Raw genomic sequence first — 21,032 nt, 5'->3', positions numbered from 1 at the left:
ACTTTGGAGCAGTCTCTTCGGGGAACCCTTCAATGGGCCAGACCCACAAAGGGTCTCACTCCTCCTTCAGGGCAGGCCATGCAGCCTCCCAAGACTGAACCTCGGGGGCTCCAACACTCTTGCTTCACGCCGCGAGATCTGCTCAGCGAGTCCAACTGAGATCGACACCTGGTAGAGACCTGTCCACCCACCAGGGATTCATGCACCTCACCACGTATTTACGGGGACACTCAGGCAGTGTTGTCAACACAGGTGGGTTTATTAGTCACCTGGAGCACAGCGGAGGAAGTCCTTAGGTTAGCGCAGAGGAATGAGGGTTAAAGCATAGCCTGGTCTGGCTAGCCCAGAGCCCCAGCCAAGCTGTAAAACTCCATTTTCCGGCTCTGTCTCTCGCAATCTGCCTTCCTTAGCCCGTTCCCAGGTGAGAGAGCTCCCTGCTTACTCCAGAAGCCAACACTTTATCCCCCCACCTCACACCTTCCAGCCCTTTGTTCTCAGGCTGGGGTCTTTGCTCAGGGTCCCTGCTGACAGGTGCGGGAACTGCATCTCCCTCTGGGTCGCTGCATACTGGGTCAATGTCTGGTTGACTGGGTTTTCCATTGATACAGGCTTGATTTGTCTCTTGCTATAGGGTCAGCCTTCGCCAGTTCTTTTCAGGGACACATTCAGGCTCAGGCAGCTAGGCAAAACACACGCACACACTCTAGGTCACTTAGCCTGCCCTCAGAGACAGCTTGGGCCTTTCCCCACCCTCACTGGGTAGCCATGCAAAATATAAGGGAAACTGAGGCAAACAGAGGATTCATAAAAATATTATAGAAAATCCCCATGTTGTCAACACCACATTCAGTAATAACGGACGTGGTGTATTGTCCTCTATACGATCTGCTCCTACTAGAGAGAGAAAGGGAGACAGTTGGCTGGGTTAGTTTGTAGGGTTAGTTAGTTGGTCACCCTAGAGACTGCAGTCTTCCATTTACCCAGAGAATGGGTCCAGACAAGCAGAGCCACTTTAATCCTTCCCCACATCACCCTGACAACATGCTACTCCCCTGCCCCAGAAGAACAACCGCGAGAAGTAAGAGAGGGTAGTTCAGTCTCAGACAGGCCATTCACTGTGCAGCTGCTCTGCTGTGACTAGTGACAGTGGTGCCAGGATGCCTCAGTAGGAGCTGGACAGAGACCCAAAACTCATCTCACACTCAGCAATGACGTTTTGGTCAACAGAAATGGGGCAGATTTGAAACAGAAGCCAGAGTCTCCATGTGCTGGTCTCAGTCCCCCATTTCTTTAGGGATAGGCAGCAAGGGAAGGCTGCTGGGGTCAGGCTAGGATCAGCTTGATTTAGTTTGGGATTGTCCTGCTTTGAGCAGGAGATTGGACTAGATGACCTCCTGAGGTCCCTTCCAACCCTGATATTCTATGATCAGCTGCTGGCTACAGGGCACATGAAAGCGAGTCAGAACGGCCAGATACTTGGCCTGCATCCCTCGCCTGTCAGATCAGGGTGGCTGCATCATGAACAAGAACAGATCCCAAAGGAGAGCAGAGTTGCTCCCACATTTTATGATCTTTTCTTTTGTTGTCAGCTGCATTCTTGCCTTGAAACCCAACCCAACACCACAAGATGCCAAACATCTGAACTCAACGTTTCTGGTGATTTTCTCCGGGTGCCCTTACCATCGGCCAGAAATTCACAGCTGCAGGAGGGTACCCTGCCTGGCAGGCAGGCTCCCTGCACACAGGAGGAAAGTTCAATATCATCTCCGCTGTCCCTGCAAGGAAAAAACAGAGCAGATGGTCATGTGCAGGCTGTCACTCTCTGCAGGCACATGCCTCACCGGGGGTGGGGTGAGCGGGGAAGAATTTCCACTCTCAGGTAGGAACCATGGTTCATTTGACTAATCTTATAATTCTGGGTAAATTCAAGCTCCATGCACTCAGTTGGGTGCTCTGGATCACATTTCTAGTGTCTGTACCATGAAACAACGGGCCCCAGCTCTGCCAGATGGCTGCAGTACCCTGCTTGCCAGTCCCTGGGATGCAGGCCAAGCTCCCATGCTGGCCAATCATGGCAGCGACTTGGAGGCCATTTGGGTCAGAAACAGAGTTCAAAGAAAGCATCTGGGACCGAACGGATGGGGGAAGGTAGGGGAAGCAGAGCAGGCAGGAGAGATGAAGGCAGGCCAACTCCAGAGGTGGAGGACACCCATCTAGAGATGGAGGAGCCAATGTTTAGCATCGGGGGGTGGAGTGGGAGCAAGACAGGCCTGATGGACCTTGAGACAAGATCTCTTGGGGTGACGGCAACAGCCAGTCCAACAGCGGGAAGTTTGACCAAATGACCCCCTATGGGAGCAATGCCTGTGCACATCCCTGACCATCAGCTGACTCCCCCTGTCAGTCATAGCTGTGCCCGCCCCTTTAGCCTGACGCCACTGTCATGCAAAAAGCCACGCTCTCTTGAAATCCTATATTTAGCCTGGACGCTCCCGATTGCCCCGTTGTGGTGAGATACGCACACCGGTCTCCGTTACTCTTGGAGCAACAGCCTCTAGCTGAACCAGGAGGACACGTGCTAGCAGGCAGCTCAGGAAGCGGTTTGTGTTGGCGGTAAGTGTTTGGGAGGGAGCAGCTGAATTATTTAGTAAGCAGTGAATGAATCAGCAGTCGGAGTCGCTCAACTACAACCCTTAAAAAAGAAACCACCTCTGCAGAAAATGCGTTGACAGGGCACTGATGAGGTTTCCGATTCAAACCCTTGGCAAGCACGGCACTCACAAGATGAATGAAAATTCACTCTTGGTGCTCACCAGGCGTGTCCATGTCTTAAATATCTCAGAGTGCTCTACAAACACGGGCCCTGATGTTGCAAATACTTATCCCCGTGGTGGTTAGCTCTGAGCCCACAAAGGGTCCACAAAGGGCTGTAGGGCTGCTCAAGTGCTGGAAGTTAAGCACATGCATGCCCATTTGCTGGATCAGGGCCCTTACTCCATTGCATATGGGGAGAGAGCCGCACAGAGATGTCAAGCTGCTTGCTCAGAGTCACAGAACATGGCAGCAGCAGAGCCAGGGGTCCTGGCTCCCATCCATTGCCTTAGCCCCTGGATAACACTCTTTACAAGCTGCAGGGCAGTGACCAAAGTGCATTAATGTGGTCCTCTAGACTCCAGAAAGCCCTTTGACACCAAAACCCTTGACCGTTCTGTGGGCTGGGTGCTCTCAGCTGAGGGCTGCCGGATGCTCTTTCTAGCAAAGCAGAACGTGTACAATGTGCTCCCGAGATGGGGAGTCAATAAAAACCAACAGACCCCACCTTTCGCAGTTCCTCTCTTCACATCTGAGCCACCAGGGGATTTTTTCCTCCCCTGTGAACAGCTTAGTATTTCAGACATGTTTGGAATTAGAATGGAGCCTTATGCCGCGGAAAGGCAGCTAAAGCCAAAGCAAATAAGTCTATTTGCTACTGTGAGATGTTTGTTAAGGTATTTTAACCTTTTCCATGATCTCTTGAGGAGTCAAACCCTCCCCTCCCCCCGAAACCCTCAGTGAGACGAAGACAATCTTCTACAGCATCTTGCAACCTAACGGATACCATACCAAGCTGGTTGTAGGCTGCACACATAGGAATCACTGCCTGTCAGTGAAACCCAACCGCCTCTGGGGAGGAACGCAGCAGCTGTCTAAACCGTAGCACTCCACAACAGCGTAGGAGAGGATGTGAAGACAAACGCTGTATCCAATTGCAACTGCAGGCAGAACGAGACTGTAACCCACTGGTTAGTGTGTGCAAGACATCCAGGATTCCAGTCACAGATAAGCCCCCACTTATGTGATGGCCACTATATTAGTGGACACACTGGGGATTTAAACTAGGAACTCCAGAGCTACAGACATGGGCTGTTTCAGCTAGAGGGACAAACCTCTGTAGCTGCTGGCTGTAACAGGCTCAGATCCCCCGCGGCTCAGGCACCGAGCGGGACCCCAACACACACTCAGCAGTGGGTCACGCAAGCACTGGGAGTGTTTGGGGCCTTGCTTCGTCACAGAGATGATGGCTGGTTAGTACCAGGGTTTCTCTTCCAGTCAGCTGTGTCTGAACGCTGTTCCCAGTCTGCCGGGGCAGTAGATTGGTGGGTCACACAATGACTAACGCTAGCCAACCTTTTATGAACAAATTTTGTTGTTGAAAAATGGGCTTTTAAAAAAAAAAAGCATTTTTGGGTGAAAAAAATCATTGACTTTTTTCATTTTTCTTTCTCTCTATTTGAGCACCTCACCATCTTTATAATGGATTTATCCTCACAACACGTCTGTGAGGTGAAGCAGTGTTGTTATCCCCATGTTACAAATGGGGAACTGAGGTACTAAGAGACTAAAGGACTTTCCCTGGGTCACACAGAATGTTTGTAGCAGAGCAGGGACGGACTCCAGCTCTCTTGGGCCCAGGCGGTGCTCAAACCCCTGGATAATCCTTCCTCTTCTGAGGTAAAGAGGTGCTTTTTGAAACAGGGAGGGCAGCTTCCTCAAGTGAGCCTTACCCGGGGTCTATGCAGTCCTGGATATCCGCCACCCAGGAATGTTTCTGGAGGGAGTCAATGGTTTCCAGAATATACTCAGCACCATTCTCCACCTAGATGGGGAGAAAAGGGTGGTGGGGGAGAAAAAGACGCAGTCAATTTACAATTCCTTTACCTGTTTAAAATAGACTCTTCCTCACTTTGCCACCTACCCCAGAGATGTGAAAGGAGAGGAGAAATAAACTGCATAGCCTCTGTTTAACAATCAGACTGGATCGTGGAGTTAAGTAAATGCTCGTATCACACCTTCACCCACCACTGTAATGCAGCCACCGCTCTGGAGCATGGGCAGCTGTTAAATACCTCACAGCACATCAGTTCGAAATGGGAAGTGAAGGAGCATATCGTGTCCAAAAGAAATTATGATATGGGATGAAAGGGGAAATTTTCAGGCATTTGACTGTAACTACCTAAATTGGAATTAGACAGAACTCTGGGGCGAACATCCCTACTTCTGTGAAATGTGCCATGGGATTTTTAATGGACATGACTTCAGTGTAAAGGCTCATCTGAAAAAGACAGCCTAATCCCAACACCACAATACCCCCTAACTCCATGCTGGAACATTAGCTCAACACTGACTCAAAGGAAAAAGCCCACTTACTGATCAACCAGCCTCACTTTCTGCAGTACCCCAGGCTTTCTTTGAAGGTCTCTCTTCCACATACTGACCAGGCCCAACTCTGTTTGTTTTACCACATTGGATGCCACAGCCAGAGGCAGTATGGCCAACCCCAAGTGTGCAAAAAAATCACAAGTCAGAATTAGCAATGCCATCCCCAGCAGATATGCCAAGGATAAGCCGGTGATTACTCCATTCCTGTGATTTACCTCACAGTAAGTGAAACTGATACCTAAACTTTAAAAGAAATAACACAAAATATGCCTGGAAGATTTGGGGATTCTTAAATCGTTTGAAAAAATGGAAAGGAAACAAAACACACTGTTTAGATATCTTGCAAGGCACTATTTTTCTTCACAGTGAAAAGAAATGTAAGCATACAAAAGGGAGTGCTCAGTTAAAGGGTGTATAAATACATTTTGGCTGAAAGGAGAGACAAATTGCAGAGCCAATTTACAATAGAGGTCCTCTGAACTAGGGGGAAGGTTTTCCATTCACAACTATCTGCATTTCCTCTTCCCTCCATCATAAACCCACTGTTGAATACAACTGACACAATTACTCCACACATCAAACGCATGTGGGAAGCTGAGAGTGGAAGCCTGCTGCTCTGGCTCAAAAGCTACAGACCTCCTCCACCTGAGGAGAGCTCCAATAGCCAGAAGAGGTAATAGGTCCCTTATCTTTGCTGGGGGTTCAGCCACTACATCAGTCACTTCCACACTTCTTCAGGGGGGCTGGAACAATTTGTAGAGTGGGGTGCTGAGAGCCATTGAACCAAACTGTAAACCCTGTTTATAATGGAAACAACTTCAAGCCAGGGGGTGCTGGAGCACCCCCGGCACCCATAGTTCCGGCACCTATGTGCCTCTTCCCAAAAGACATCTTTGCAGTGCATCATCTGGGTCCAGCTGAATTCCCCACACCCTTTCCCCACACTCGCTAATTCTTTAGACAGAAGAGGTTTGTGGGAAGAGAGCAGTGTGTAAAGGGGGAGAAGGTGGCTCTGGGACTTTTCAGAGAGTCATTTAGTGGTCAGCACCCCTTTTAAACACTTTGTCTCCCTGAGGAGACAGAGAGCAGGATCTCAACAAGCAATTATGGGCTTTGAAACTAACAAACCAAATAAACCCTTAGGGGAAACAGGGACTGAAGCAAAGGGGAGAGCCGTTATTGTTAGGGAATTATTGGGAAAATTTAGGAGAGGAAAGAAGGTGCATTAATCCAGCTGCTATCCCAGGACACGATTCCACCTCACCCATCACCTGCCTTGCTCGCTCTGGAAAGAGAAAGTGTGAGGAACAACCTCCCCCCCCCACACAGCAGAACACCAAATACAAAGTTTTGTGCCTCACAAAGCCCCTTTGTCCACATTGAAAAGGAGTGTGGGTGAAGTTTGCATAAGTTCGACTTGCCAAGGAACCGCCATCCAAGGGAAAGAACCATTTCTATGGCAACCTCTGTGTGCCACGGGGCATCTAGTCAATTCAAAGCGCTTTCTTAAAGGCCTGGTAGGCAGCAGGAAGTGAAGTGCCAGGCTTTTAAATCAAACTATGGCAAAGAAAGCAATACCATTCTACAGGCAGTTTTCCCCTTGACGTTTATGATTGTGAGAGCTTTAAACAGGCTCATCCACACAGGCAAACTGGCCTCTGAACTCTTCCTTTGAAAATATGCTTTAGGCAAACAATGGGGAAGAGGAGTGATTTAAGCAGCAATGGGATGGGGAGGGGGTGTTCTTGACTTTCATAGTGGAAGTGATGAGCACACCAGGTATCTAAAACTCAGATGCAAGCACAAGGCTAGTGGCAGTCAGAGGAGACCGGCACTGGACCATATGTTCTTTCTCCTGCGAGGCTGTTCAAATATCACGTTAGCCCAGTATGATTTGTTGCAAGGAAGGCAAGATCTAGGGTAAAATTCTGCATGCAAACATCAGTATTCTACATTAAGTGTATATAATGGAAATCACTGCAAGCCAGCCCCCCGGCTCAGCACCTCTGCATCTCTTCCCAAAAGACATCTTTGCACACGTGCACCATCTGGGTCCAGCTGAATCCCCACACACTTTCCCCACACTCGCTTAGACAAAAGAGGTTTGTGGGAAGACAGCAGTATGTAAAGTGGGGGAAGGTTCTGGCTCTTGGGCTTTCCAGGGAGTCGTTTAGTGGTCAGCGGCATGCCAATAATGTGGAATACAGATGAAAATAAGTGCAAAACTCAACTCAGCCTTAAAACTATGCAGCTGCAACGGGCACTTCCCTAATAAATGAAATGCAACAGCCATCAGGTCACCAAGCTGGTCCCGATGTCAGACAAGGAGCTAGGATTGGGGCCTGCTTTGCTCATGTGCTTGGATTCTCTCCTCATACCCCCGTTTCTGGTTTCTGTAGCTCCGATGGAGATAAATTTAAGACAGCAGCCATGGAATAGAGGCTCTGGTGGAGGTTGATTCAGAGATGAGCACCCCCTACTGAGTCACCCTCAGTGCTTGCTGCAACACAGTGCCTCCTGGCATCCCACTGGGAGCTTAGGTTGGGTTCTGCCTCAGTCAGTGCCAACAGTAATAAGGCATTGCCCTAGCTTCTCATGCCCCTGATCCCCAATTGCTTTGCTAGGAGAGGGAGCATTAGTGTCCTCCTTTTAAACAACAAAGGCACAAGGAAGGGAAACAACTTGTCTCAGGTTATACCCTACACCCAGGGCAGAGAAGGGAGCAGAACACAGGTCTTCAGCCTCAACCCACTAGACAAAGCTGCACCAGCTTGTGGGTTTGAACTGGGACCAAAAGCAAAGGGACCAAGATATCCTGAGAGTGCCTGATCTTGTGACCGTCCTCTTCTAATTCTGGGAACTGGTGTAGGTTGGAGAGTTCAGACAGGCAGCTGGATACCTGGATGCTCACAAACACATAGTGCTGGCCCAGCCCTGGAACGGATGCTGGTGCACTGGAAACATCAGGCTATTTTCACTCACGTATGCACGGTAACCTCCTGGCTGTAGCCGTAAGCGTTTCTGATCCGGCTCAAGGGGGAGCGATAGTCCATTAACACAAACATCCCATAGAGAGCACCTGATGTGAAGTGGCAGCCACATTAGTCAGAGTGAAGCACTCAATTTTTTTTTTTTAAAAAAAAAGAAATTTTAACTCAGCATTCATTGCGTGCTTTCGCGCGGCGGCCCCGGATGAGCCAGATTCTAGGAGCTCTGTGTTCTGGGGGCAGGAGAGGGAGGGGGAACCTGGATGGCTGGGAATGAAACTCAGCCACAAAAAGGCAGAGCTCAGCTCCGGCTCGGGGGGAGCCGCCTCCCAGCTCAGCAGGCAGCATAGACATTTTCCACCCCTTCTGCTTAGGCCCAGTGGGACGAAATCCCCATTTGTAGGGAGAGTTTGTTAGCAGCAGCTGCCACCAGCATGCTGTACGGGATCGCATAGCGAGCTAATTAATTGTATTTTATGGAAAACTCTTCTCTGGGGTCTCTATAGCGAGAGAGGGAGACAGACTTTTAATATCTGCTCTCCCCCAGACTCCCATCTGCTATGTGTGATTCCTCATCCCTAGAGGCTGTACAGCTTCCAATGCAAGTGAGGCTACCACAGATCAAACAGCATCTGCCAGCCCCTTATTGATAAAACCGTCACTCCACTCTAGTGGCCTAGAACAGCAACATTTACATACCAGGGAGCAGCTCCCCAGGAGAGGAAGCATGACTAGATCCCCCCTTGGGGACGGTCTCTGAGTGTGGATGGATTCCCCCTTTGCCAGCCAAACAGGGCTGTCTACCTAACAAATCCTTTTTTAAAAAGGGGAGAGCCTCTTCTGTAATCTCGCGATTTGGAGAGGTGCCCAGAAGGCAACCAAAGACCAAATGCAGCCTCTAAGAGGGAGAGGACAAAGCAGACAATCTTTTAGTGTACTGTTTGTCTAGAGGCTCCATTGTTCCAGGCACCATCCAAACACATAGGGAGAGAAAGTCCCTCAAAGAGATTACAGACAAGGCAGACAAAAGGTGGGAAGGGAAACAAATCAGAGGGGAATTAACTTGCCCAAGGTCACAGTGCCAGAAGTAAAATTCAGGGCTCCGGAGTGAGTTTTACTGCTGGTTAGGACAAGAAGCAAGCAATTGCTGTTCACCTACAGGGGGCTAAAAGAATGGAAAACCCTACGTGATCATTCAAGTGCACCTATCAGCTAGTGCGGGAAGATAAGTATAGGAGCAGACCTGAGGGGAGCACTTAGTTAATTGTTGGGGAATTGTAAAGTGTAGTCCAACACAGAAAAGTAACTATGCAAAAATGGCACCAAGACAGATCACTTGCATATTTAATCTGCAATCTTCAGGCTTCACTGTAAAATATTAATTCTCTTAGCTCTGCAAAATCCTCACAGCTCCAAGGGAGTAAGCAGGATTCTATTCTGATCCATGCATCGTCAACAGAATTGTTGCCCAAATTCCGGCCACAGAATCTTTGTTGCTAGAAACGGCTATTGTTACAGTGACCAAAACAGCAAGCTGGGAACTTTCTGATAAGGCAGAAAGAGCCCAGATTAACTGGCAGATCCCAGGGTGAGGAGATGTGCATAGGGAAAATGCATCATTCTCCTTGTAAACTGAGCAGATTTGCTCCAGAAGCCAGAGAGAGAGAGAGAGAGAATCATACATACATGCCATTGTTATAGTCATTTTCCAGAGCAAGACAGCCCTAAGGAGTCTGGCAGTACACCAGACCTCCCCCAGCCAAACAGAGTGGAATCTGGCCCTGATTCGGAGCCTGGGCCCTCGGAACAGAGATTTAACACCATCACCATCTTGTCTCTCTGCAATACCTTCCACTGAAAAACACCCGTGAACCAAGCCTCATGACAGCACTGCACTCGCTAAGTAATGCCACCGGTTAGCTGCCACACAGTGCTGCAGAAGGTTACCAAGCGGGGGCAGGGTTTGCCTCAGGGAAAGACCTCACGAGTGACTGCTTGGGGCCACTGTGTTTAAGGGTATGTCTACACTGCACACTAAGACTGGATTCTGACTCAGATTTGAGCCAAGGCCTGCTTCTGTCCAGACACAAATCAGTCTGACTCAGGTCAGCAAGCACTCAGCACCCAGGTGGTCCTCTGATCCTGCTGGCAGGGAAGGGAAAGGAGGGCAGGAAGGGGGTCAGAGCCCGAGTCCCTGCTGTGACTCGGGTCCAAGCCTTGCCATTTTGCAGTGTGGACGCAGCTCAAGCCGCAGAGCCAAGTCAGAAGGTCTGCACGGTGTAGCATGGAAGCGTTAGCATGGCTGGGAGACCCAGATCCCGCCAATGTAAACCCAGGTTTATAATGAAGCATGAACACTCAGGTGTGGACCCAAGTCCCACAGGCAAGGGATTAGTGTGCTGTGTGGACATATCTTAAGAATCTCCACAGTCCAGCACTGTTATCAGTTCATCTGCCCCTTCCACAGTCCATAAAGATGGCTGTGGAGGAGGAGCAGCAAGACAAACGCAAGAGGGCAGTTGAATGTTAATATTATACGTGTATGCTACGTTCGGGGTGGATTAAAGCACTAGAGGATCTTCAGGCAAACAGCTGGCAGTGGCCTGGTGCATAGCTGATTGGTGCCAGCCTTCTGCAGGGAAGAGAATACATGCCATGGACGCAAAGTTCCCTTCCTCCCTCAGTCACCTCACCATGTGACGGGAGGGAAGGGCACAGGCACCAGATCTGTGCAGTCACTGACTGCTGGGGAGTTGGGAGGAGAAGCCCAGAGCTTTGGTGGGTTCAGTACAGTCTCAAGGCATCCAGGGTGCCTTATTAGCCAAGCAGCCTTACCTTCAACACAAAGGTGTTGTCTTTGTCCGGCATCTCCAAAGGCATGGTTGTCCGGACCTCAATGATGGCCGAGAGTGGGATGCTGACCTTAGGTTTGGAAACCTGGAAGAAATAAAAGGAATGAACAGTGCCTGTAGAACAGAAATTCTCCCAATGGGCGATACAGCCCAGCTCACAGCAAGGCAAGCTCCCTCTCCAATCTGTGCAGTTATTAAAAAAAAAACCAAACAATTTCCCTCATGCGCCTGATAACTCCAAGATCTTTTAATTAAGCCAAGAGACGCCCCGGTGGAAGATAGGAGAGTTAGCGTATTTCACTGCCAACCCGCTTGCTTATTTCAGTGTCTGCTGACATTCCAGCTCTGCCGACTACATTAATGTCTCTGGGTTTTTTTTTTTAATCTCTCTCTCTTTATTAAGATGCGCTGGGAGGAAATAATGCTATCTGATCAAGGAAATATTTAGCATGCACAAAAGGCAAGGGGAGGCAGAGCCAGGAAAGGGCAGACAGATGGGGGATGTGCCAGTTTATCTGGAAGAGAGAGAGGCATTTCAGTAGGTAAGTGAAGACACATCTGCTTTGTCTATTGTAGGGAATTTTGACAAAAAGTTTCCCACTGGGGTTGCCACCGGTTCAGCTGTACCAGTAAGAGCTTTAGTGTGGATGCAGCTTTTCAACACAGCGTGCCAGAGCCTCGACTGCACTAGGGTTGAGACCCTCCACTGCTGTCAACTGAGTTACCCTGATTCACCACAACAAGAGGTTCCCGCCCCAGGGTACCCCCTGAAACAGCTGAACTTGCTGCAGCAGCAGTGGGAATCTGCTGCTAAAATTCTTTCATGTAGACACAGTCACATCTTTCCTCACACCCATCCCCAGCAGCAGACTCCAGAGATGCATTTACAAACCTCAGCAAGGCCAGTTTGTCCATGGGGGGAAGAGGGTGATTGGCAATTGAAGCTGTACATTTGTAGATACTCCAGATGTGCTAGGCTCTGTACAAATACAAAAGGCAGCACAGTCCCAGCCCCAAAGACTTTATAATCTAATCTCTCCATGCCTCTGTGTCCTTACCTGTAGAGTGGGGATAAAAATTTACACCAGTTCTACACCAGGAGTGCTTTGCATGTAGCTGTACTGGAATACTACGCTGGCAAAGCACTCCTGGTGTGGCTGTAACTTACACGGCCAAAGCTGCACTTTTGCTGGTCTTGCTTATTCCAGCCCCCTAGAGTAAAACAAGCTATACTGTATTTCTCCTCCATTTCCTGTTGTACAGTGCTATGTCCCAGTGTACTGTTGGGCAGCTCATGTGTTCCACCCCAGAAGCAGCTCTTTCCTATGTCTATAAAGAGCTCCGTGATGAAGGCTCTTTACTAAGCAGTGGAAGACACTTTCAAAGTGAACCTTCTCCTCCTGTCCCCACCACTGGAAGCCAAAGGCAAGAACAAGCGATTTCAGAGGCATAAATGCTGCTCTCTTTGGGCAATGGGATGGTCTCTATACACCGCTGCAGCCCTGGTAACAGACATGCAACCTGATGCATGCTAAGCACTTTGCACACTTAAGGGCAAGATAAATAATAAGCTGCTGGGTATCTCAGCTCCAGATTTGTGGTGTCTCCTTTTTAATAGGGAGAGGGAGCATGTATAAGGGTTAAGAGCAGACAATACGGTCAGGACTCCTGCGTTCTGTTCCCAGCTCTCCCAGTGATGCGCTGTCTGGCCTTGAACAAGTGACTTGACTGTGCCTCAGTTTCCTCCATCTCCTAAATACTTACCTTCCCCTCACAGGTGTCTTATGGTTGGTTGTTGCCCTCCTCCCTCGAGGTGGTTGAATTTCCACAGTGCTGTATGCTGAAGACAATTCAGTCCTGCTTCCACTGAAGTCTATTTCAAAGCTCCCAGTTCCCCTGTGGTACAGGAGTGGGCCTCAAGTCTGACTGTGCAAACACTTGCTACTGAGTGTAGTACTTACTCCCATGAAATCAATGGATGTGCGGCTACTAGTAAACATTATAACTGGTAGCAAGTGTTTGCAGGATTGGGCCCTAAATGTATACAACTCTTCGGAATGAAAGGTCCTATATAAACGCAACATGATTATTAGTAAAAGCTTGTCTAGTAGCACATTTGAGCAACAATCCCCAGATTTCTAGTAAATTGGCCCCTAGAATTATTACAGTTAGGGATTTGGAAGCAAGAGTTTCTCTTAACTAGACAGACAGACTGGCTAATCCTCCCTCAAGCTGTGCACTTGAATTCAAAGCAAGCATCTAGAAAAGGAATAGAAAGGCAACATAATCATCAGAAAACATGAGTTATCCCAAGTGCCTCCAGACCCTAGACGACAGAAACAGGCTCACAATGCGCATAATGCCACAGGTTTCAGAGTAGCAGCCGTGTTAGTCTGTATCCGCAAAAAGAACAGGAGGACGTGTGGCACCTTAGAGACTAACAACTTTATTTGAGCAAAAGCTTTCATAAGCTACAAGTACTCCTTTTCTTCATAATGCCACAGGTTACTAATAAAGGGTTCTGTTCTCATTTTGTAAATCAGTGTTGCTGTGAAACAGGAACCAAGAGCTGCCTTTCCCTTCCCCTAAGTTTTCGTTTAGCTGGGCCTGGGAGGTTCTGACCAAGTTACTGTCACTGCAAGACTCCAAATGAATGAAGGACCCTGATCTTTAGAAGTGCTGAGCACCCACAGAGCCAAGGACCACTGCACCAGCTCAGCGGCTCCCATAAACTGTCCTCTAATGCTTGTTTTGAAGCAATGAACTTGCAGAAGCTGCTGGGCTGGGTTTTTTTTAATTTTTGACCAGAGGAGGATCAGAAAAAGAGGAAGCAGCTGTTTAAAGGGAAGAAAATATGACACGAGCTCTGAGGGGTGGAAGGAAGAAGAGACTTGCTCTGACTCTTCTCAGGAACAGCAGACAAAAGAGCCAACAGAGGGAGTCTTCACCGAGTTCCCAGCCCTGCAAAAACACTGGCACATGTGAGTAGTCCCACAGAAGTCAATAGGACTCCCCAGGTCAGTAAAGTTACTCCCTGCTTAAGTGCTTGCAGGATCAGGCCCTACGCCTGAGCTGCGGTTTTAGGGCTTGCTCAGAGACTCATCACAGGAATAAATGGGGGCAGGCAATGGAGGTTTTTGTACTTTGAATCACCATCAAGACTGCTAGTATAACACCAAAAAGTAAGATGGACTGCTGCCAGGTACTTGAAGCACATTTAATTTCCCTTCATGTTTTCAATCACTGTTGCTTTGGGAAAATATACACACACCTAACTTTGTCAGAAAGTACAATATCCATGGGAGAGGGTTCTTTCTTTCTTTCTTTCTTTCTTTCTTTCTTTCTTTCTTTCTTTCTTTCTTTCTTTCTTTCTTTCTTTCTTTTTAAATGAAAACCCAGTTAGCCCCTATTTTTGTAGGACCCCCACAAAAACAAAGTAGTGTGCTCTTGTGCACTCTCAGAAGCAAAAGTTTAAGTTCTCATCCCACAAATGTACAAGAAAGCGAGGTTAACGCATCAGTGCCTCTCAAAGGGTTTGTTGGGAGTGGAAATACAGGAACATTTGACAAATGAAGAAGATAGATATCATTAGGGAAAGAAATTTAAGCGAAAGTTTTCAGAAGGGTGTAACGATAACAATAAAAGACAAGACTGTTTTCATAAAAAGCACTTAAAAGAGGTCCTTTTAACATTGATTTTTTTAAAAGGGGAGATAAAAACAAACCTGAAAAAATACCTATTTCCAGCTATAATATTGCTTAACAGCAGTTACTGCTCCAGCTAACCCTATGGCTGTATCAATCTGTGCATAGACTCACAAGCACTGCTCCCAGATGAGCCAATGCCAGCTATGTATCTTTCATGCCCTAACTGCTAGTGCAGAAAGAGACTCTGGGGCAGAGGGTAGGGAGCTGGGGATGGGGAGGAAGGTAATGCAGTTAAAATTAAATAAATAAATAAATAAACAAACCAACCCGCTCACTCGGTCTCCAGTTCTCTAGGGGACATTAGAAAGGTTAGAAGTCAGTGAATGGAAACCAGATATTTCACATGTTTGATGACACCCAGAATTCAGACACTATAAATGGTTTCACCCTAATGGCTTTTCCATGTGCTCTGATCCGGTATCTACATGGGGGATTTTCCTCCAGCTCCATTTCAGGTTAATACACTGTGAGGAACAGTTTATATTGGACTCAAATATCTTCCTAAAGGGTGTATATTTCTTTCGCAACACACACACACACACACACACACAATTTTTATTGAATGTAAACATTCCTCTGCCAAGTTGTAAGCCCAAGTACAACAAGAGTAAGGACCTGATTTGCAGTCCATTTCAGATCAGTGGCTTTGAATCAGGGACTTAGCGTAGAAAATGACTCGTGAACGGGATTAGCCCTGTTCCACTGTGGAAGATGAATGAAACACAAAAACCAACAACATAAATGGCACAAAGTAAATTATCTATATTTAGTAACCTCAGATTTAATTAGTAATGACTACCTCATCTGCATAATTTATCTACTTGGAAGCATTAGTTAATGTTTCTACAGTGCTTTGAAGAGAAAAAGTGCAACGTGCATGCCAAGTAAAATTAATGTATCTCCACAGGTAAGAACTTAATTTTAAATGCAGGGTATGCTTTTTTTTCATCTCAGCAGGAAGGGTGGTCCAGCAGCCGGGGCACTAGCCTGAGACTTGAGAGACCCAAGGTCAATTCCCTGCTCTTTCATGGTCTCCTTGTGTGACCTTGGGCAAGACACTTAGCCTCTCCCACGCCTCAGTTTCCCATCTGTACAATGGAGGATAATTGCACTTCCCAGCCTTACAGGGGTGCTGTGAGGGTATACACATTAAAGACAGCGAGGGGCCCAGATACTGTAATGGTGGGGACCATATGGGGCCATTCCATAATGAGGATCATTCAGTCTCTGTGTTTCAGTGTCCCCAACTCTAAAGTTGGGATAATAATTCTCTGCCACATGTTTGTGAGATGCTCAGGTACTTGATAGTAAAGAGGGACATGCAGGTAGGTAGATAGATGATATTAAATTGCATAATGAATCTATAGTAGTTGGTTCCTTTTTCCGAAGCTTTCTTTAGGACCCTGTGGAAGGAAAAGAGTGCAGGGAAGAAAGGGATAAATAAATAAATGTTCAGGAAGGCAAGTAACTGAGAAGATCATTTGGGAAGGTGTGCTACGAAAGAGGAAACAGGAACAATATTTACTATATGGGCTAGAATGCTCCTGGCAGAAGACACTGAAGTCTTTCTTCTCTCTCATTGAAATGTTATTGGAGGGGGGAGGGGGGATGTGGGTGTGGGTGTGAGAGCAAGCCTAAATGCCAGAGAAAGATTCATCACCTTACATTTCTTTAGCTCCATTCATCCCACTGGATGCAACAGCACTTTACAGACTTACCCACTGCTCCACAAACTACACACAAGAACCACTTCATCCACCTCTGAATGCAGCCAGTGCTGGAATGAAACACTGCAGCTGTTTAACAGCGCACAGGAACACGGCACGCTTTTCCGGCTGAAAACTCCCTGGCAGTTAGGTAAGCAGAACAGAAAGTTGGATTTGCCTAGGACATTGGAGGCAGCATAATTATTGCTGCAAAGTGCCCTGGACCGTTAGTAATCAAATGTGTTTAGGACCTTGGCTTTGCTTCTCACCTGAAAGAGAGCGCCTCCAGCAGCAGTCTCTTAAAGCCGTCCTGGGGTATTGAGTCAGCACTGATTCAGGGGTGAGGGAGGAAGGAGTGCCACCTACCGACTTATCACTACCTGCCTGACCTGCGGGACCCTTACAAGTCTCCAATGGCCAAGGCAGCTACTGGCTATGTGCTGAAACTCTCTCTCTTCAGGATGTCGTCACTGACAATTGCCCATGGAAGCTGGGCTTGATTAGGCAAAACTAGGGAAGGTTTGGACTGGATTCCATTTAATCAAAGCCACCAAATTTCTCAGATAAAGATGTCTGAGCATACCTCACAGGATCACAGTAGAGAAGCTACAGAAAAGGCTGAAGCAGCTACTCAGTTCTACACCCCTCACAATGTTCCCAATGTGGTTTCCTATGCATGAGCAGAGGTTCAATTTTGATTAAACTAAAAAACGGTCAGGAATTGAGGTTCCAATTTTAGCCCATGTCTAGGTGAAATCTACTATCCTGAGGGCAGGATGGGCAGGAAAGGGGGCATGGCTGGAGTTCTTTATCCCCTGTCACAGTTACCTAGCGGTACAGAGAAACCGAACCTGTCAAAAACATGGGTGTGGGGTTCACAAGTTGCCTTCCTATCTGGAGGTGGGAAGGGCTAGTCCTGGCTCTGTACTGTGTATGTCTGAAGCGTGAGTGACAGTGCTAATGGGCCGAGAGTACTCAAGACTGCTCAGGCCCATCACAATCTATTTTTACATCCCTGACATCCAGTTGGTGACTGGTCAGTGCAGCTCAGTGAGCAGCACCTGACAGAACCCTCATTAGCCTCGCAGCTAACGAACAGGGAGATGTGGAGATGTTTCCGCAGCAGAAATGAAAGGTTAGAGGAGGTTCCTATACGTTGCAGGTTAACAGCTACTAGAAAGCAGTTCACTGGTGTATTGGGACAGCTCCTGGCTTCAGTCTCCTGCCAGGTGAACACCGGGATCCGAGTTTGCCCAAACGCCGGGCTGACTAACAGACTGCCCACATGGCTGATACAAGAGAAGAAATAGCAAGAGGATAGAAAGCTAGAGCGAGTCACGGACGCTTTGTTCCTAACACATAAGAGCGCAAATTACAGGGCCCTCTCGGTACCTGATCGACAGAGGATACGAGGCTTTTACACCCCAGATTGTAGCACTGGCTCTTTAGCTCAAGAAAGAACAGCTCATGCTTTTAGCTCTGGATGTCCCAGGCTCAATCTTCAATGTCAGCCAAGATGGCAGTGATCACAACAGCAAAGATGACATGTCTGGGCTCATCACCACCAGAAAAAGAAAAAATACTGCATTATATTTTTCGCATGATAGCACCAGGAATAACTCAGCTTCCTCTTGCCAGTGTAGACAGGAACCAATCCACATTACGGAGTCATGTTACACCCCTGTAACAGGATTACCAGTCTGATGCCCATCTACATGAGGCAACAAAAGCCAAGCTTTAAGCGTGGCTGATTGGGGTACAAATCATGTGTATTACATGAATCCCAAGACAGGGTTGCTAGGCGGGTGCAGATGGATGCCTTCAGTGCTTCTTGCTATTTGAAATCAGACCCTGTCCCTAAAATCCAGACAAAGTAGCACTCAAACAGGAATGATTGAGTCCCTGAGGGACTGGATGGCTTGGGGAGGGGAACTGGTAAGGAAGTTGGTGACAGAGCAATTGGGGCCAGGTCACCCAACTCCCAGGCTAGAACCCTAACTACTAGGCCATCCTTTCTTAGTGATGGATTTGGGAAGCGTCACTATCAAAAAAGGCTCGCTGACGGCCTCAGTAGCTGTGCCTGCCTCAACTGGCCCTTTTGCTTTCAGTCTTAACTTAGAGGCCAGTGACTGAACAGATTAACATTAGGAAAAACTTCCTAACAGTCAGGGTGGTGAAGCACTGGAATAAATCACCTAGGGAGGTTGTGGGTCTCCATCATTGGAGATTTTTAAGAGGAGGTTAGACAAACACCTGTCAGGGACGGTCTAGATAATACTTAGTCCTGCCTTGAGCGCAGGGGACTGGACTAGAGGACCTCTTGAGGTCCCTTCCAGTTCTATGATTCTATGATTGGGGATACTAAATTCCTCTTTCACCCCTAGGAGGTGGATCGTCCAGTTCTGGGGTGAGACACATTGGTAGTGGGAAAAAAAACCTCCAATCCCTATTCAAATCTAGTTCAAAGACCTATAAGATAGATAACGAACTAGGAGCACTGGGCATCAGGAAGTCTGAGCGGACAGTAACACTGTTTGTCAGAAACTTCGTGGAGAGTTTGGCACAGACAAAATAAGCAAAACCACTGAATTATACTTCATCCCATACAGTGGATTAAGACCAGGAGGTGGAGGATTAAAATAGACCATCTGAAACAATAGAGGAGCAACACCCATCACCGGGAAGCAGTACACCAGCCCAGCAGAGAGCTGTAAAACCGCCACGGCCATCTGGAGCTCTGATGAAGCGCAGCTTGGAGACATGTCAGCTGGGATCTATGGCTTCTCGGGGCGAGGAGCGTCACATCTATAAACTCTGCAGCCAAGCAAGTCAATATAGATAGGAAGCTCAGCCATGAAGAACCTACAAGACCTACCTTTGGTGGCACATAAAACTCCAGCAGGAACCTCTCCCCCTCCATCTTAACAGCCTTCCTGAGCATCAGCCGACATTTCTGCCACTGAGAGCTACCCACGCAGTTTGTGTCATCCGCCACCATGTAGCGGAGGGTGCCCTCCCTCTGAATATCCACCAGTTCCACCTTGGAAGACTGGACTTTTGACAGCCGCAGCTTGTGAGTCCATCTCTCCCTCGTGTCATTGTGTTCCTTGATCACAGAGGGACAGTGCTCTCTCTCTGACCTCCTGCCTCCCTGCATGGCCTCCACACCTGGCTCCGGAGAGGACTTCCTGTGCCACATCTCCTTCATGCCATCCACCACACACAGGCTCATATTCCTCAAGGAGAAACCTTTCTTGAATTTCGGCTTGGAAGTAGCATGGACAGAGACGTCCTCTGAACTCCGAGAGTGGCCGTAGGAAGAAACTTTATGAGCCTGAGCCTGCTGGGACTGGCTCAGATATCGGCTGGAATTCACAGGGTTGTCCATGCTGTCCAGGGATTCTGTGGAGGTCTCCTCTTTCCTCTGGAGGATGTCTCGGCCGTAAGGCATGTGGCAGTTCTGTAGCCCCACAAAGGGCACTATGTTGTACGTGGCTGGGGAGTCGGACACGAACACTCTACTGACCTCCAAGCTGAAGATGTCCAAGAAATTGGCAGCAAAGTGATGGGAGAAGGAGGTTTCAGCCCCCGGGGTATCGTAATGGGGGTTCTCCCTCAGGAACTGGCAGAACTTCTGAGCAAAGTCCACCGCAGCAGCCTGGGCATGGAGCTCACAGAATTCCCTCCAGTCGGGAAGCTGGGAGGAAGACTCTTGGCAAAGGGCATCACCATTCATGACTGTCCCATTCCACCTGCCAGCAAACTGCAAAGGCAAATCAAAGAGAAGGTTAATGACAGTTCAGATAAGGAATTCCAAACACAAACACACACACACCACTGCAGAACTATCCATGACCAAGGGAATCCACAAGAAAAACAAGGACAATTGATGGTATGTAACATTTTAAACAGCTGCAGTCACAACATTCCACCATGTCTAAAAAGCATGCAAAACTATGGTTAGTGCAACCTTATTTCTGCCTCTATGATCACATCACTTCAGACTCTAGCCCTAAGATGTTCCATGTCTTAAGACCACTGACTAATGGCTATGATCCCCAAGGATCCCACGGGGCTTTGCAGGGTGGTGGGATAGTGGGAATCAGGTTCTAGAACATTGGTATCTTAGTTAGCACATCCTGTTTCACATCTGGGTGCTCACATCAGCATTTTCACAGCTAAGATACCAATATGAACACCCAAAATACGGAACTGGATGCCTTAAATTAGAGGCCTACAGTTGAAAACCAGGCCTTGTATATATCATCTGCACCATGATGACCTCACTCACTACTGAAACGCATCCACCTCTGGAGCAGAACATATCCACCATTTAACAGCAAATTACAACACTTCCCTTCAGGGCAGAAAGAGAAGAATACTGTGTCCAACTGAAGCTACAAGAGAGACTTTTTTGGTAAGCAAAATGTAAATACCAAATATAAATTTGGCTAGGTCACAATGATCAACAGTCTAGTCTTTTAAAAGAAGAGTGCTACCATTCCGCAATGACAGATGGTGCTCTCAGCATCATGACTGGGACAGAGACAAGTACGGACTCAGAAGGAAGAGTGTCGTCTA

The 21,032-nt window shown here is 47.9% G+C and overlaps 1 protein-coding gene across 4 annotated transcripts in view; it reads right to left on the bottom strand.

Moving 5' to 3' along the window:
- Positions 1-21,032, bottom strand: part of SH2B2 (SH2B adaptor protein 2) — a 66,385-nt gene that overhangs the window by 11,240 nt on the left and 34,113 nt on the right. For all 4 annotated transcript variants that reach the window (XM_073315653.1, XM_073315655.1, XM_073315654.1 and 1 more), the window contains exons 2-5: positions 19,327-20,214; positions 11,022-11,123; positions 4,545-4,636; positions 1,681-1,775 (exon numbers count right to left, since the gene is read on the bottom strand). In XM_073315653.1, the coding sequence (XP_073171754.1) occupies positions 1,681-1,775; positions 4,545-4,636; positions 11,022-11,123; positions 19,327-20,187 (1,150 nt within the window). In that variant the 5' untranslated portion in view covers positions 20,188-20,214. The remainder of the gene's footprint in view (positions 1-1,680; positions 1,776-4,544; positions 4,637-11,021; positions 11,124-19,326; positions 20,215-21,032) is intronic.

Source organism: Lepidochelys kempii, chromosome 17 (genome assembly GCF_965140265.1).
Source record: "Lepidochelys kempii isolate rLepKem1 chromosome 17, rLepKem1.hap2, whole genome shotgun sequence".
Taxonomy (NCBI): Eukaryota; Metazoa; Chordata; order Testudines; family Cheloniidae; genus Lepidochelys; species Lepidochelys kempii.
Note: the sequence above shows the minus strand (reverse complement) of the source record. Positions and strands in the feature narration are given on the sequence as shown.